The sequence below is a fragment of the Lissotriton vulgaris genome, chromosome 7 (genome assembly GCF_964263255.1).
Source record: "Lissotriton vulgaris chromosome 7, aLisVul1.2, whole genome shotgun sequence".
Taxonomy (NCBI): Eukaryota; Metazoa; Chordata; class Amphibia; order Caudata; family Salamandridae; genus Lissotriton; species Lissotriton vulgaris.
In genome coordinates this window covers 1,307,650,113-1,307,669,108 of record NC_141695.1, presented here as the reverse complement: position 1 = coordinate 1,307,669,108, position 18,996 = coordinate 1,307,650,113, and the positions used below count along the sequence as shown (strand labels likewise).

Here is an 18,996-nt window from a genome sequence, read left to right as displayed (position 1 = left end):
CACACCTCACTCGGGCATAATTATTATGGTGGAGCCTCTGTAAGATTACTAGGATGTCCGGGGGGACGCCCATCTCTGCCAAGACGCTCCAGAGTTTTCCCCTGGGCACCAGATCGAATGCGGCCCGTAAGTCCACAAAAATTGTGGACAGACTGCCGCCCTCGAATATTGCTGCCCTCCAATAAATAAGATTCAACCTAAAAACCTGGTCCACTGTGGATACCCCTTCCTAAATCCCGCCTGATAGGGACTAAGGGCACCCACCTCTTCCATCCAATCCTGGAGGCGATTCAGCAAAACCCTGCCAAACAGCTTCTGTGCCACGTCGATTAAGCTGATGGGTCTGTAGTTGGCCGGGAGGAGAGGCGAGCCCTTTTTAAAGATAGGGACCACCTCTGCCTCCAGCCAAGTACCAGGAATTTCCATGCCGCTTAGAACTCCATTGAAAAGGGCAGTAAGGTAGGGGGCCCATACAATGGGCTCCTGTTTGAACATATCCCCAGGTAAGCCATCCAGTCCTGGCGCCTTTCCAGAAGCAAGACCTGAGATGGCAGCGGTGACCTCACCCAGCGTTATCAGCTCTCCTTCATAGCCTGGCCAACCAACCTCGGTGACAGTAGGAGATTCTCCCGGCTCAGAGCTGTAAAGAGACTGGAAGTGAGCCTGCCACACCCCTGGGGCAATATTGGGCTCTATTGCCGATTGAAGGTGCCCCTCCCCCCCATTCACTATCCTCCAGAAGAGACGTTGGTTTTGGATCCCTAGGGCCTTGCTAAGTTCTTCCCACTGATTTTCCTCCCACTCTGCCTTAGCGTGGGCAACTAGTTTCTTGTAAGCCCGCCTGCTTTGTCTTAGGCTATCCCCCCCCAAGTCCCTCCTTAATAAGTCTGAGGAGTTCTGCTTTTGCCCGTCTGCATGCCGGATTATACCAAGTTGTTTTACCTTGCCGCCCCTGTCTAGGTTTTCGTGAGCTACTAGAGAGATGAGGGGCCGCAGCTTTTATAAGGTCCTCATGAGCCTTGTACAATTTAGCCCGGGAATCATTATTGCTTGCCTCGTTGTCCAAGCTCCCCACAGTTTCCAAGATGGGAGTTATCCCCTCATAGAGCATGGGGAGTTTGTTCTTTCTTGTAACCAAGTGCTCCCACCTGATTCTTCTCCTACTATTTTCCAGGAGAAGCGCAGGTTCTCTTCCAGGGGATCCTCATCAATAGTCATAAGCATTAGAATATTCCCGCCCATGCGCGGGACCCCGGAAACAATATATTATATGTGCCCCACATATACATATACATATATATATATATATATAAAGGAATCAACGACCATAGATGAACTCACGAACTTTATATCTGAACTACCGAGTGATTCATTCTATGTGGTGGGAGGGGATTTTAATTCTCATTTTGAGCCACTCCCTGGTCTTTTGGAGGGTTTCTCATCGGAAGAAGAGGCCAGATGGGCAGTCCCCCCAGTGGAAGCTCCCCCCCGAAGGCTTGGACCCCACTAGCACTACAAATCACAGCTCTAACCCTAAAGTTCGGAATCAGAGCCTGTAACGGGCGAATGAAATCAGATATACCCAGTAAAACCACCTACAACAGACTGGGAAGAGAGTCTCGCCTGGATTATGTCCTGGCCCAAATAGTGAAGTGGCCGACTATTCAGGATTTTAGGGTTATGGAACGGTCAGATAGCGACCATAATGCGCTCGAGCTCGACCTTGTCAATCCTGGCCCTCAAGTCCCTGTGACCAATGTGGAAGGGAACAAAGGATTAGTTACTTACCTGTAATCCTAGTTCTCTTCCAGGGGTATCCTCATCAAAGTCATAAGCATTAGAATATTCCCGCCCATGCGCGGGACCCCGGAAACAATATATTATATGTGCCCCACATATACATATACATATATATATAAATATATATATATAAAAATAAGCAATTGCAGCCAAATAAAACAGTAGAGCTGGAATATGCTGTGAAGAATTTCCACCATACATGTGTATTAGCATTAGAAACATGAGAAACAACACCAATGCTTGTTTAGAAACTGTTTTAATGCTTAGAAAGCAGTAGAAATTCTTATAACACACTGTAAGCATATACAGCTCCCAGGCTGCATTGCAAATACCCAGTCTAAAAAGACTGAAAAGCTAACCCTGTAGCTGCATGTACCAAAACTGACGCTGTGCCTTTAAGGCACCTCTGCCCCTAGCTTCCCATCATGCCTCAGGGGTTACAGTTAGGTCAGTTGTTCTTTCCGGCTCCTTCAGGAAGGACCCTGGATACACAGCTCCACATTTTTTCTGCCTTTTTCAGTCAGAAAATCTTCAAAAGAACAATTTTTTGACTTACTTTGACTTTTAACATCAGGGTCAAGTAAATAACTGCTTAGCAGTCGAATTTTTGTGAGGTTTTCCTGTCAGGATGCCCTCATTATTTGATGATTGCCCTTCTTGTGGCCACAAGAAGGCAAAAACGGACTCTCATGAGGTCTGTATTTTATGCTTGCCAGAAGATCATGATCCAAAAGACTGTTCTCATTGTCAAAATCTGTCTGACAGAACTTTAAAAGACAGAGAGAGGAACAGGCTCTATGGTCTGGCCCAGAGATCCATGAGGGGAAGATCTACAGAGAGGAAGAGTTCAAAGAGACCCAGAACTCCCTCCAAAGGCAAGTCAGAGCGTCCATCAACCTCAGCGCCGGGCTCGGCGCTGAAAAAACGACATCTGATGGACAATTCGAAAGAAAAAGCTCCGTCTACGTCGGGACCGGCGTCGATGAGGAAATCGTCGTCGAAAAGAAAATCACCGACGTCGAAGAAAGCTCCGCCGTCGTCAACTAGGCGACGATCGGCGTCGAGAGAAGCCACGAGATCTCCGTCGACGAGAAGATCGGCGTCGAGACGTAAGTCAACTCCGCCGCCGTCAACCAGGCGACGGTCGGCGTCGAGAGACAGAATACACTCGCCGTCGTCTCAACGTCGACAGGCTTCGAAGAGTGTGACACCTCCGCCGACGTCTCCACGGAGGCGCTCGGCGTCGAGGAGCAAGAGCCCCCTCGGACGATCGTCGTCGAGGAAGGGATCATCGTCGAAGGCGTGTCGGCGCTCGACGTCGAGGATGTCCGATCCTCCGCCGTCGCCACATGCCAGGTTGACATCAAGGGCATCGTCGACGACAGGACACCATTGAATGCCATCTCCGTCGCCGACAGACCAACGTCGGTCGACGTCGAGACCTCCGTCGACGGCAGAGCAACGCCGTTCGACGTCGACGGCAGGGCAACGCCGTTCGACGTCGAGACCTCTGTCGACGGTAGGGCAACACCGTTCGACGTCGAGACCTCCCTCGAAGGCAGGGCGACGCCGTTCGACGTCGAGGGAGAAGACTCCGTCATCGGCTCGACATCACAGGTCGACGTCGAGAGAACACAGGTCGTCATCGAGGCGTTCGACGTCGAAGATTATCACTCCGTCGACGCCGCAGAGGCGTTCAACGTCAAGGGAAAGACTTTTAAGACGTCTGCCAACACCGGTGAGACGAAAATCTCCTTCAGTGCCTTCGACTATTTTGGTGACTCAATCGGCTTCTCACCATTCCTCCTCAAGTGCCTCTAGCTCATCGAGGTCCTCTTCCAGGAGTAGAAGTCCGTTGCCCCAGCGAAAGATAACACTCCCGCCAAGATGGTATGCTCCGTTGAGCAAGTGGAAGGATTCTGGAGCGACGGAGAGGCTGCAAAGATATGTAAGCCCACTCCACAGGTCACCTCTTCAGAGACTGATAGAAGAGACAGACAGACAGAGTCCTATCAGGCACCGATCACGCTCTCAGGAGAGGAGAGCGGAAAGGTCGCATACCCCCAGGGTCTCCCGATCGCCACGGAGGGAGCATCCCAGGTCTCGAACACCGAGAAGGGAGGTACGAACTGAGAGGTCGAGATCTCCACGAAGAGAGCATCGGAGAGAATCACGTTCTCCTCGAAGGGAAGATCGACCGAGAAGATCGCCAGTGAGGAAGGAAAAATCTCACCACAGGAGAAGGAGAACACCATCATCCTCCTCCTCATCTTCTTCGAGATCTTCTAAAGGGGATTACTCCCCAACGCTGGCAGATAGCCCTCGCTCCAGAGCTTCCCCGCTTGACGACGTCAACACATATCTGGACGTTCTACAAAGGGGCGCTCAAAAACTTCAAATAGAAATGGCTGTTCCAGAAGTTTCCACTACTGTGATTTTTGAGACCCTTCGTCACAAATCATATTCACGGCCTTTGCTCCCATTGGTTCCAGGGATAATGGACCCAATCAAGGAGGTTTTCCTCACGCCAGCAGCGATCAGGGCGGTACCGGCACGTATCCAGAAAAAGTATAGGCCGGCCGACTCGGATCCAATCTTTGTTAAAGGGGAGCCTGCGGCGGACTCAGTTATCGTAGCCTCAGCTAGGATGAATCACGCAGTCGCTCCTTCTTCTTCAGTTCCTCCTGACAAGGACAGCAAGACCCAAGATTCTTGGGGACGCAGAGTGTGCAGCACAGCAGCTTCATCCCTGAAAGTCTCTAGTGCATCAGCACTTCTCTGCAGGTACGATAGAGCTCTGTGGGACTCCATGGAACGATTCAAAGAGAAATTGCCCAAGGAGGACCAGAAGGACTTTGAGGAAACAGTGACGGAGGGCTGTTTGGTGGCAAACCAAATGATTAGTTCATCTGCAGATAACGCCCTTCTAGCAGGACATGCCTACTCACATGGGGTATGTGCGAGAAGATCTTCTTGGTTGCGTTTAACTGGTCTCAAACCAGATGCCCAGCAACGCATCCTCAATCTGCCCTTCTCAGGATCTTCACTCTTTGGGGAACATGCCGATCAGGAAATGACCCGCATGAAAACCGAATTAGACACGGTGAAGGCGGTTGGTCTGGAGAAGAAGAAAGAGCCATTCAAGCGACGCTTCAAGACCAACAAGAACCGGGGAGGCCAACAGAGGGTTCAAACCCCTCAATGGTCTCAGAACAAGCCACAAGGGAAGACACAATACAGAGGAGGAAAATCGGGCAGAGGCAGAGGCGGACATCATCAGTCCTCTACCACGCCTAGAGGAGGCAAAGCCTGAGCAGTGGCTTCCTCTGGCGCCGTTACCCACTCCAGTGGGAGGAAGTGCTTCGCAACACCTGGCAGAGTGGGTCAGCAGCACAAAAGATCAGTGGGTGCTGAATATACTGCGCAATGGATATGCGCTACGTTTCCGGAAGAGACCACAACCGATTCCTCCAAAAAAGACTCGCTCATACCATCTAAACCTCCTCAAAAGGGAGGTGAGCGTCCTCTTAAAGAAAAACGCAATCGAAGAGGTACCCCCACCCCAAAGGGGGAGAGGAGTGTACTCAAGGTATTTTCTAGTCCCCAAAAGAGACCAAGAGGACAAGTTCAGACCGATTTTGGATCTTCGGACCCTCAACAAGGTGGTGGTCAAAGAGAAGTTTCGCATGCTGGCACTTCATCAGATATGTCCTCATCTACAAAGTGGAGATTGGATGTGTTCGGTGGATTTACAGGACGCGTACTTCCACATTCCTATTACACCAGGTCATCGGAAGTACTTGAGGTTTCTGGTAGGGAACAAGCATTACCAGTACAAAGTACTTCCGTTTGGACTAAAATCCGCACCAAGGGTGTTCACCAAGTGCATGGCAGTGGTAGCGGCATGTCTACACAAAAAAGGTCTTTTTGTGTACCCATATCTAGACGACTGGCTCCTGAAGAGTCTGTCCCCTCGTCAAGCCACCAAAGACTGTCGTCTGTGTCTTCAACAACTACACAGGCTTGGGCTCCACGTGAACACAGAAAAGTCAGTCCTGCATCCCACACAAACCATCCACTATCTGGGAGCAGTTCTAGACACAAATTTAGGAAGAGCGTTTCCTTCGCAGGAGAGACTATCTTCCATGGGGCAGAAATGCAGAAAGTTACTTCAGTTTCCTCGTCCAAAGGTGCGAGAAGTAGCGTCTCTACTGGGCTCCATGGCGTCCTGCATCTTCCTAATTCCAAACGCCAGGTTGAGGATGCGTCCTCTACAAGAGTCTGTGGAAGATCAGTGGGACCAAGCGACAGGAGATTGGGAGGATCGAATCATCCTATCTCAAGCAGCACTGATCTCAATACAGTGGTGGACTCGCCCTCGGAATGTCTTGCAGGGAGTCCCTTTTCAGCAACCTCTTCCTTCGATGTCTGTGGTAACGGACGCATCTCTGGAAGGTTGGGGTGCTCACATGGGTCATCTTCAGATTCAGGGTCGCTGGTCGACCAACCTTCAGACATACCACATCAACATGCTGGAACTTCGAGCAGTTCATCTGGCGCTCAAAGCGTTCCTTCCAGCAATCACAACGGACAAAATCCTGGTTCAGACGGACAACACTACAACTATGTTCTATCTGAACAAGCAGGGAGGAACTCGGTCTCGCCCTCTGTCTCAGGAGGCCCAGACAATCTGGCACTGGCTTCTGGCTCGGGGACTGTCGGTGGTGGCAGTACACCTTCCAGGCGAGCTAAACACAAAGGCGGAATCACTCAGCAGGCACTTCGAAGATCAGCCAGACTGGGTGCTAAACGACGAAGTAGTCGAAGAACTCTTCCGTTGCTGGGGCCGTCCAGACATAGATTTATTCGCGGACGACGAAAACGCCAAATGCCACGCCTTCGCGTCCAGGTTCCACCGACCAGGGACACAAGGGAACGCTCTCCTGCTGGAGTGGACAGGAATGTTCGCCTATGCGTTTCCTCCTCTGGCACTGATTCCGAAGGTGGTGGCCAAGCTCATCAGATCGAGCATGGACATGATCCTAGTTGCTCCGGATTGGCCGCGACAATGGTGGTATCCAGACCTATTACATCTGTCGCTGTGTCCACACAGACGTCTGCCATGCAGGCCAGACCTGTTGAGCAAAATGAACGGGAGGATCCTGCATCCCAACCTCCCGTCACTGAACCTGACTGCATGGCTCCTGAGGTCTTGCAATACGGACACTTAAATCTGCCTCCAGAATGTATGAATATTTTAAAAGAGGCAAAGAGGCCTTCCACAAGGGCGTCTTATGCGTTCAAGTGGAAAAGATTTTTCATTTGGTGTAAGGACCATGGCTTTGATCCCACCAAAGGACAAGAAGAGGTAGTCCTCCCATACCTCCTTTACTTAGCGACATCAGGGTTGAAATACGCTTCTATTAGGGTTCACCTATCTGCCATAGTAGCGTACAGAAAATCACCTACACAAACATCGTTTTTTCAGGTCCCGGTGGTTAAGGATTTCCTTCAGGGATTGAAGAAGGTCTATCCCCCTGTGAGAAATCCTTCTCCTCCCTGGGAGTTGAACCTGGTTCTCTCCAGGCTGATGTCTACACCGTTTGAGCCTATACACAAGGCCTCCTTGCAGCATCTCACTTGGAAGGCGGCCTTCTTGGTGGCAATAACCTCTGCGCGCAGGGTTAGCGAGATTCAAGCACTCTGCACCAAGGAACCTTACACTGTGTTTCACCACAACAGAGTGGTGATGAGGGCTCACCCATCTTTCCTTCCAAAAGTGGTATCGGATTTTCATATAAACCAAACGATTACCCTTCCTTCGTTCTTTCCTAACCCATCGACCCCGGCTGAGAGGTCGTTGCACTCGTTAGATCTTAAACGGGTGCTAAAGTTTTACCTAGAAAGAACGAAGGGCACCAGAAAGACAGACCAACTCTTTGTCAATTATGGTTCAATGAGGACCGGGTTTGCAGCAGCCAAAAGGTCCATCTCCAGATGGATTGTCTCATGTATCAAGCTAGCATACCAGCTGGCTGGCAAACCTTTGTTTCAATCACCCAAAGCTCATTCCACTTGGGGGAAGGCAGCCACAATAGCATTTTTACATGACATTCCCATGTCAGAAATTTGCAAGGCTGCGACATGGAAATCAGTCCATACCTTTACAAGGCATTATTGCCTAGAGTCTGATTCCAGAGCGGATTCTCAAGTAGGGCAAGCCCCCTTGAGAAACCTATTTGGGTAGAATAAGGCCTACTTTTGGGCCTACGAATGTGAATGTTACCTGTTGATTCCTTTGCCCGCAGGGATGAGGTGAGGCTCGCTACTCTATTCTAATGCTTATGACTATTGATGAGGATCCCCTGGAAGAGAAGGATTAGTTACTTACCTGTAATCCTAGTTCTCTTCCAGGGGTATCCTCATCAAAGTCATAAGCAACCCTCCCGCCTCCCCGGGCAAAGGACTTTGTTTATTAAATAGGAGATGTTTTAACCTGTTATTACCATGGTTTTGTTTTCAGTCTCCGAAAAGAACAACTGACCTAACTGTAACCCCTGAGGCATGATGGGAAGCTAGGGGCAGAGGTGCCTTAAAGGCACAGCGTCAGTTTTGGTACATGCAGCTACAGGGTTAGCTTTTCAGTCTTTTTAGACTGGGTATTTTCAATGCAGCCTGGGAGCTGTATATGCTTAGAGTGTGTTATAAGAATTTCTACTGCTTTCTAAGCATTAAAACAGTTTCTAAACAAGCATTGGTGTTGTTTCTCATGTTTCTAATGCTAATACACATGTATGGTGGAAATTCTTCACAGCATATTCCAGCTCTACTGTTTTATTTGGCTGCAATTGCTTATTTATATATATATATTTATATATATATGTATATGTATATGTGGGGCACATATAATATATTGTTTCCGGGGTCCCGCGCATGGGCGGGAATATTCTAATGCTTATGACTTTGATGAGGATACCCCTGGAAGAGAACTAGGATTACAGGTAAGTAACTAATCCTTTGTTCCCTTCCACATTGGTCACAGGGACTTGAGGGCCAGGATTGACAAGGTCGAGCTCGAGCGCATTATGGTCGCTATCTGACCGTTCCATAACCCTAAAATCCTGAATAGTCGGCCACTTCACTATTTGGGCCAGGACATAATCCAGGCGAGACTCTCTTCCCAGTCTGTTGTAGGTGGTTTTACTGGGTATATCTGATTTCATTCGCCCGTTACAGGCTCTGATTCCGAACTTTAGGGTTAGAGCTGTGATTTGTAGTGCTAGTGGGGTCCAAGCCTTCGGGGGGGAGCTTCCACTGGGGGGACTGCCCATCTGGCCTCTTCTTCCGATGAGAACCCCTCCAAAAGACCAGGGAGTGGCTCAAAATGAGAATTAAAATCCCCTCCCACCACATAGAATGAATCACTCGGTAGTTCAGATATAAAGTTCGTGAGTTCATCTATGGTCGTTGATTCCTTTGCAATTCCCACTGGCCTAGAATAGATGTTAATTAACACAAGTTTGGCTTGGTTAGGCCAGGATAATGAAACCACAAGAATGTCCTCTGAGTTAGCCGACAACCGTGTTGCCGTGCAGCCTAGATGAGATGCAACCCAGATCGTAAGCCCCCCTGACGGACGGCCCTTGCCTTCCCACCTAGCTGAGATGGAAAAGGACATGTAGCCTTGATGACCATAATTCTCTCTAGCCCAGGTTTCCTGGAACATACATACATCTCCAGTCTCGATGTAATTTACCCAGTCCGGGTCTCCCAGTTTGTTGGCAAGACCAGCAACATTCCAGCAGATTAGCCTTAGGTGTTCGGGGGTGTCAGTTGCCATGCCAGAAGGGTTGGAGGCGATGGTTACAGGTGCTGTTTCGATCAATAGTTCTTGCATGTTACCAATGGTGGGGGCAGATGGCTCAGGGGGACTGCAGGGGCCATTATCCAGGAGCTCTGGTCCATTTAATAGTTCAGGATCATTGCCAACACTATGGGCGAGTGGATCAGAGAGTCTGCAAGAGCCATTATCCTGAGTCACCGTAACATTCAATAGACCAGGAATTTTACCAGCGATCGGGGGAGATGGATCAAGAACTCCGTCGGTGCCATTATCCAGAGTCACTGGGTTGTGAACAGAGAGTCAGTCAACCCCATCCAATTTGTTCAAGCAGTTAAAGCGGTTGAAGTGGGAATACGGTGTATCAGGCACTTGGAAATTAGGGTGCTGTGCATATGCTTTGTGTCCGCGTCTACGTTCCACCCTTATCCATTCGTCATGCGGAGGAGCATAGTGCATGCGAATAGGAGGGAAGAAGAAGGATACTGGGAGGGTCTGGATGGTGGAATCCAGTGATCGATTTACTCCTTCACAAATATGCAAAACGGTGCCCGGGTCTTTAAAAGTTACCAGAATGCAGTCCCCTATTATTGTTTTTCTGGTCTTCCCTAACCAAGGGACCCTTCTAACCATAATAATCTCGTTATTAAAATGAGATGGTAAGGGTCGGTTCCAATTTAGCCACTTGATCACCTTTTTCTTTAGGGATTGGTAATCTTCATTTTCGCCAGTTCTTAGTTGAGGAGCACCTGCTAACACCACCGTTAGATTGTTAGCTTCTGGCGGAAGATCTGGTCTCCGTGGTCTTGGGACTGGTCGCCCCGGGGGAAGAAGGAGGGTGCTGCCAGCTTCGGGGAGGCCATCATTGGTCCCTGTCTGAGAACTTTGGGGGGCAGTCTATTGGTTGTGAAGGCCTATGAGTTGGATTATTACGCGGTGCCTGGACTGGAATAGCCATTAGTTGCTGCAGGGGGGGAGCAGTAGAAACTCCCCGGGGGGGGGGACTATGTTGGTACCCTGTAAGGCTCCTGTTTTAGGGGGATTTCCTACAGGGAGATGAGGTCCCACATCCTTGGATTGCTTACTAACTAGGGTGTTTAAGGTAGTAAGGGATGTCTCTAGTATAGTCAGCCTTATCTCAACCTTTTTCAGGCTATCACTAATAGGCTGCAAAAGGGAACGAAACAAGAATTCTATACTCCCTATGGATGTGAGAGGGGGGTTTGTGTTGGGTGTGTTGGCCACTGGAACGCTGTTAATAGCAGCTATACTGGGGCTTGGATCTTTGGGGGGGACAGCGATAGGCGCGGTCTCATTGTCCTTCCCAGATTGGAGTGCATTTTTATCTTTTTTACCAAAATCTAGGTGAGATAGTTTGGTTTTTCCCCGCCCCCCTGTGGACTTCCTACAGCGTTTACTAGGTGGAGGCCTGTGCAACTCCACCACAACACTTTGCTTTGGCTTGCTCTTCTTATTCATATTTGGGGGGGGAGATTGAGTAACCTGGTTAACTGGAGTGTCAGATGGCAGGGATGGAGTTGTGTCTGCGACTTTTTCAGGCAACATGCCAGGGGTACTTGGGATTTCCCGAAGTAAGAGGGGGAAGTCCTCAAGGGTCGTCGGATTTAAGCTATTGGGGGGAGTACCCTCCTCTTGAGAAATAGGATACGGGATAATTTCTGTCAGGGGTCTACTCTTCATTGATTCAATAGATCGCCGACGGTCCGCCCTGCGTCTCTCTAGGGAGTTTTCTTTGCCCCCATCTCCTTTGGCGGATTTGAAGTAGTTATCTAGCGTCCCAGTATTACTACCCCCCCTCCCTTGATGGAGTTTCACGTGTTGGCGGTGAGGGCATCACCTTATGCACAGTCAGAGTTCAACCAGAGTTTGGGTGGGAAAGGATAAGGGGTATGGCCCAGCCCGGCCTCCTTTGGCCACTGACGGCCACAGACGGTCCCGCCCTTGTCCCGGGCTTCTCCCGGGACGCTCCCGCGCAGCGGTACTCACGCGTTAGTTTATGGCTGTGGTGGAGGTGGGCTGGTCGTTGGGGGCGGGGCGGGGAGGGAGAGCAGCCCAGGTGGAGCGGGGGCGGGTTGCTGGGGCTCCTGGGAAATGGAGTCCCAGCCCTCTTGCTCGCAGCCCTCGGCCCCTGATGTACCCCAGCAGCAGCTTCACCCCAGGAAGATAAGCGCCCCTCTGCGAAGCGGGACCCGCGCAGCGGGTTCCGCGAGGCGTGGAGAAAGTTGCACAGAGTGTCCTCACAAAATCCAAGACGGCAGAGGCAGGTGTAATTCTCCTGACAGCATGAAGCGGGGGGAGTAGGCAACGACTTTGTGTTGTGCTTTTGGCAACATGTTTTTCATACTGCTCCCTGACGGATTAAGGACAGAGCTGTGACCTAGATTTCGTACATGTCAATGAGTCTACATGGTTTTTTCCCAACTAGATCTAATTGGTTTTCCAAGACCTAGTCAATACACACACACAGTGTTCATTGGTCATGTCCCATCCCACACTTGTTGCACGTATTTTACATAATCATGACAATGAGTCTATATGTTGCTGTTTGTTTTCAATAAGTCATTTTGTAATATTAAGTTGTGGATTGCCTCTTTATCCTGTGCCTGAAATCCATGCTTCTTGCGCAGCATGCACTTTGCATTAATATGGTCCAATGTCCTAATGCAGTCATGTTCTCCGATGATCTTTTCGTAGGTGGTACAGCTTGCAGGGTTTCATGGTGCTAGAGTCTGGAGCGAATGTCATGGATTCCATACGCACTTGAAGTGTTTTCTGTTTATTTTCCAGGAGTCAAGGTACAGAGCAGACACGCATCATTTTAAGCTGTTCTCAGACTGCATTGCTTCCGGTTATGGGGTTTCTCTCTAAAGACAGCCGCCTCCACGAGAACATTGAGATTTCATCTCTTCAGAAGGTACTGTCAACAAGATCCTCCCCTTCATAGCCTTTCATCTTGCAAGCACATAGCATTTCGTCTCAAAGAAGAGAAGCGCAAACTGGGAATGACTAATAAGACACATTTTCCTATTTATTGTTAGATTTTCATGTAAAATAGTTTTTTAAGGAGTTACACCAAGCAGAACCTGTGCGTGGAAATCATTGTACTGATGACGTACAAAGGAATTAGGAGTAGAAAAGTGTTTTAGTGCCTAAAAGGGAGTGCGCAACACTGTGAGGTATCAGCAACAAGATGTTTTCTGTTTTTGCAATGGTCTTGTCCTGTGGGGCACCGGATCTATCCAGTTCACTCTCCCTAAAAGGATCTAAGCTGAGCCAAAAATATAACTAATATCGAAAACAAATTTACTGCTGAAAAGCATGCACAGTAATTTTCTTAACATCTGTAACGTGGACGATGTAATTTTCACATGTTGTGGCAAACAGAGGAAAAGTCATGATAAAATACCTGTAATTGAGATGTTCAAGAATGGCAGAAGGACATTTTTGTTCATAGAAAAGGTGGTAACCTCAGCTAGGAACCAGCCCTATGCAAATCAGTCTAGGTCCTCCCTCCTACTGAAGAGGCCCTAATAGGCTGCCACTGGTCAGGGGTTCCTTTTATTCGGTTCAGAGGGGGCCAGACCTGCCAGTTTGTGTTGAACTGTTCCTATTGGAGCAGCATCCAGGCTGATTTGCACATAGACCGTAACTAGCTAAGATTACATAGTGGGAAAAGAAATTATGGGCTTGGGGACGGCCCAAGTAATTGTCTTTAGTTTAGATTAATTCATGTATTCCACCCATCCCTTTTTAGGTCGAGCTAGAGTTGCGCATGCGGTCTAGCTCGACAACTAATGTTTTCAGTTTCCTGGGAATCTGAGACAGGGTTCGGACACGCGCCGATTGCACCTCGTGGGCGCGCACGCCGGCGCCGTGCACATCCCCTGCCTCAGATTGCCAGGAAGCCGAGAACACATACACACACGCGTGCACACACACCACACACACACACACACACCCATACCCCCCCTCACACGCACACACACAGCCACGCACCCCCTCCCCCCCCCCCCCCCACCACCGCTCACACGCACACACACAGCCCCCATCTCCCCCACTCACCGGGTGTCTCAGGCTGCTCTCATCCCGCGGTGGTGGCAGCATTACACACGGACACATTCACTTTTGGTAGGCACCGGGTGATTAAACGACTTGCCCAGAATTACAGGATGTAGAGCTGACCCACTACGCCGCATTCAGCGTCTCTCTAGCACAACAAGGATTTCCTTGAAGTCCGCCTTACGTCACAGAACGTACTCGCTCTCCCATTGGCGTCCTTTCTGTCACGTGACATTGTTCAAGACCTATCCTTAGCCCTGTTCTCGTAGGACGGTAGTTGGACGGCAAAGCCCGGGCGGCGCTGTGACCACTGCCCGGCATGGAGACTTCTCTTCCCCACCTCACTGAGAGTGGCCCCTTTCCCTCACTCTCCCCGACACCGAGTACTGGCTGGGAGAGAGGAGGCATTATCCCACCCAGGCCAAGAGCATAGTGGGATGACTGGCTCCTTTGGAACCTTGGGAGGGGAAGTTAGACGTACCGGGGTGCTGTAGTGCGTGTACATGTGCGTGCGTAGTCTCTTTTTCCTCCTGTGATGCACCGTTTGCTCCTCTTGTATTTTGTTTGCTCACGATTGTCACTTTTGCCTCATGTAATGTAACGTTTGCTTTTGAAATTTGTTCGCTTGTAATGTTCTCTTGTTCATTTATGTATTTGAATGTAGTGCAGACCTCATCCAAACGTGTTAGTGTGCTTTACAATAAAAATGCACCATTACATAATGTGCAAATAAACGGAGTCCTTATGTAATGTATCTGGTACGATTGTAAAGCGCTCTGACAGCTTCAGGTAAAGTCCGCGCTTTATAAAAACGCATTAATAAATATTGTTGCAAATGCTCAAAAATCGTTACACTCTGCTTGTTATCTAACGGAGGCTGTAGAGAGAGATGATTCGTGTTTTTGGAGTCTGGGCCAAGTATGGCAGGCTCGAAGCACCTGGAAGGTGTAAATCCGAGGCAGGATAAACATTTCACGTCTGAACACGACAGACCCACAGGGTTGAGCACACTGCATTTCTCCTCTTAAAAAGCAGAAATCTGCAGGAAACCAGAATCAATAAATCAGGAAGTGACCCTACGCTCATAAACATGTCTTTTAAAAAAATGTGAGATACAGGTTTCCTCCCAATGCAGGGTGAACGTACAGGGGGCTTGATTTGGTCACAAAACGTCCAAGACAGTTCATGCACACAAACAACGAATCTCAGGGCTAGCTAACATGCTAGTAAACCTGACATTTAAACTTTGAACCCCTTCCATTGGGGTTGTGGTCAATTCAACCACAGCAAACCAAACACAAGTTCTAACGGAGCTTTATTTTAAGCTGCCAACATTTACAAACTACTCTGTTTGAAATGCTTCATAAAAACGCCATGTCCCTTTGCAGCGCATAGAGCCAGCTAACCCTCATCTAGACGCCCCAATGATTGGCACATTTGGATAAAAAAACAGAAGCCATTTGCTCAGGATCACACGGAGTTCTCAAGTGAGGGAGTAAGAGTTGAATCCATGTGTTCCTGTAATTTAGAAACGAAAACACACTCGACACAGAAATATATGCACAATATTGGAGCCTCTTTGCTCTGATATATTAAATTGCATTTATACAGCGCTTCCTATTTGACAGCATTTTTAAATTCTTGTTCAAGCTGATTCAAATTGCATTACGCCATAAAACACCCCTAGCTGACAATGCGCCATGCTACAATAGGTACGCTCAGTCAGACCTACGTTTCCTGTTCCGCAGTTTATATCTCTGATACATTTCGAAAAGAATGCTCGTTTCCTTGGAAACTTTGCTATTTGGAACTAATAGAACCATGCATTCAGAACTGTGTAGGCAGCTCAGGAGAATAGTGTACCTGCTGCAGAATTCCGTTTAAAGACCCAAGCCTTCATGCTTCTGAGGTCGATAAAACCGAGTGCCTCTGATTTTTAAACGGCGCTTCTCCCTTGGACAGCGGGCGCTGGAAGTCACAGGGCTAAGAGAACCGATGAATAAACGAACATGACTATTTATTGTCAATAGCTGACGAATACCCCTTGGTGCATGAGTGTGTGTTAAAGGTGTGCACAGTGTATGCCATAGTAAGACTCTGCGTTGGGCGGGGTTATCTTCTGAGACCATCGTCAGCTTATCGTGATAAATTCCAGGCTTTGACATTATTGTCATCTATTCGAGGCTTTCCGCCCTGGCTGACACGTGTTGTGTTTATATAAACTAGTATACTATTATAAAAGGATCGCTTTGGACTTGCTCGCTTCAATTTAAGGAGTGTAGGAGACTCTTAGAAATGTAGCGGAAAGCACATATTTTGAAAGAAAATCCTCACAAACCTATATGAACCCAGCCCCAAACTGAATAAAAGCTTCAAAAGGAGGAACCCCCAGCCACCAACCTTCCCACCCAAATTAGGGGTCACACATTAAAAAGACAGTGGGAACAAAGAACTTGTCACCATTTCTTTGTTTGTTTCTTTTTCTTAAATAATTTATGTTTGTGGCAGCATCAAGTGCAAGTACATACGAGTTCTGCTCATGTTGTCAGTGACTTATGATGTCAGACAATGGGCACGGTCAGTGCCTCGTTCCCCCACCACCATCAGGGCAATCCAAGCCTGTGCACAAATAAGAGTTATGTATATATGTTTAGGTCTCGACTACTGCCAATGCCACACTCCAACTCCTTCCTCCAAGTACAAATCCACCCTCCAAAAACACCATCTAACTCCACCCTCCAACTCCAACATCCAAATACACCCTCCAACTACAACTCCAGCCTCAAAATCCACACTCCAAAGCCACCCTCCAAATCCACCCGCAAACTCCAACTCCGGACTCCAACTCCACCCTCCAACTCCACCCTCCAACTCCAACTCCGGACTCCAACTCCACCCTCCAACTCCAACTCCGGACTCCATCTCCACCCCTCCAACTCCACCCTCAAACTACACCATCCAAATCAAAATCCACCCTCCAACTCCACCCTCCAAATCATCCCTCCAACACAACCCCTCAGCGCCACAGCATTACTCGGCGCCACAGCATTATTCGGCGCCACAGCATTACTCGGCGCCACAGCATTACTCGGCGCCACAGCATTACTCGGCGCCACAGCATTACTCGGCGCCACAGCATTACTCGGCGCCACAGCATTACTCGGCGCCACAGCATTACTCAGCGCCACAGCATTACTCAGCATTACTCCATGCCACAGCATCACTCAGCACCACTCAACTCCACAGCACCACTCAACTCCACAGCACTACTCAATGCCACAGCACCACTCAACGCCACAGCACCACTCAACGCCACAGCACCACTCAACGCCACAGCACCACTCAACGCCACAGCACCACTCAGCGCCACAGCACCACTCAGCGCCACAGCACCACTCAGCGCCACAGCACCACTCAGCGCCACAGCACCACTCAGCGCAACAGCACCACTCAGCGCCACAGCACTACTCGGCGCCACAGCACTACTCGGCGCCACAGCACTACTCGGCCCCACAGCACTACTCAGCCCCACAGCATTACTCAGTGCCACAGCATTACTCAGTGCCACAGCATTACTCAGCGCCACAGCATTACTCAGCGCCACACCATTACTCAATGCCACAGCATCACTCAGCATTACTCAATGCCACAGCATCACTCAGCACCACTCAACTCCACAGCACCACTCAACTCCACAGCACCACTCAGCGCCACAGCACCACTCAGCGCCACAGCACCACTCCGCGCCACAGCACCACTCCGCGCCACAGCACCACTCCGCGCCAAGGCACCACTCCGCGCCACAGCACCACTCAGCGCCACAGCACCACTCCGCGCCACAGCATCACTCTGCGCCACAGCATTACTCCGCGGCACAGCATCACTCAGCATCACTCAGCGCCATTGGTATAGCCAATAGGTCAGTGGCGAGCAGAGAGCTGAGCGAGGTCAGTGGCGAGAGTGAGCCGAGCGGAACGGAACGGGCTAACGGTCAGAGGACGCCAGCCCGCCGTGCCGTGCCGAGAGAAAGACCAAAAGGGATTAAGTGGTCGAGAGGGCCAAGTCTCCAGTCGCCATTCCTTCCTCGGTGAGCAGTGTGCAGCGGTGAGCGCCTCTCAGCGCTTCAGCGGCAGCCCCGCCCGCCTCCCGCCTGGCTCGTACCTGGTTTTGGCACTCAGCAAAAGTTCTCCCGGCTTCCGGCTTCTTGCTCCTGGCCCTTGGCTCCAGCGCCCTTGGCCCCCAGCGCTAGTACCTGGCAGGGGTTTGAGCAAGCGGTGGGAGCCAACGGGTGGAATTGGCGTCCGGATTGACGCGGCGCTCAAACTTAATCTCCCTGAGGCACTAATTCTGGCAGGCTGACTGCTGTGGACCGCTGCTGACAGTGAGCGGCCGCGGGAGACCCGGATTAGAAGTCACAGCAGCAGACATCAACAGAAGTGACCAAAGCCATAAGGTCCAATTGTGTCTTCAGAGATTGCGGCGTGCACATAAGCCATAATCATCAAGTGGAGGAGCACTCAGCAAATAGTAAGTGAGCAGTAAGCAGAATATTTAGCGGGGCTCTAAGCAACTACCTCTCATCTAGGAGAGCCGCTCGCTCTGCCTGCCTGTACTCTGTGCTCTTCTTCCACCAACGCTGCTGTGTGTCCTGACTGCGTGGGCTGTTCCGCCCTGAGGCGCTGATTGTGGACCTAGGAGCCCGTGTGCTCCACTTTGAACTCTTGCTGCTCGAGTTGAGGAGAGAAGCGTTCTACGCAAGTAGCGGGAGCGGGACTGCGAGGCCCAGAGGTGCTAGCGCTTCTCCATCGCGCGCACCTGGTGCCTCTTCCCGACCCCCTTTCTTCCTCGTACTTAAAAAATTTAATCATACGCGAACGCGGGACGCGCGTGGACAAAAGCACGGACGAAGCCAGGACAAAGAGCGGGCCCTCTGTGGCCCTCAGTGGCTAAAGTAGGCTGGGCTGGGCCCTCTTATTATTTTCTGTCAATACAGAGATAATTTTATTTTTCAATCCTTTGACTGTATGTAGACGTTGGCTATTGCTGCTTATTCAGTGACTTTATATATGCCTCCGATTGACTGACTTTGTGATTAGATAGTATTTGCGTTATATATTTTAACTTATTCACTGGCATTGTATATTTCTCTATTCCACATATTTTGATATTAGTTGTAATATGACTGCTAAAAAGCTAAGATCTGGAAGACTGTTGGGGGGAAGATCAACAGCTAAGACCAGATCAAACCCACTTCGAAATAAGAATGTTTCAACGAT

At 49.7% G+C, this 18,996-nt stretch overlaps 1 protein-coding gene across 2 annotated transcripts in view; it reads left to right on the top strand.

Moving 5' to 3' along the window:
- Positions 1–18,996, top strand: part of NIF3L1 (NGG1 interacting factor 3 like 1) — a 125,593-nt gene that overhangs the window by 62,211 nt on the left and 44,386 nt on the right. For both annotated transcript variants that reach the window (XM_086931909.1, XM_086931910.1), the window contains exon 4: positions 12,449–12,575. In XM_086931909.1, the coding sequence (XP_086788035.1) occupies positions 12,449–12,575 (127 nt within the window). The remainder of the gene's footprint in view (positions 1–12,448; positions 12,576–18,996) is intronic.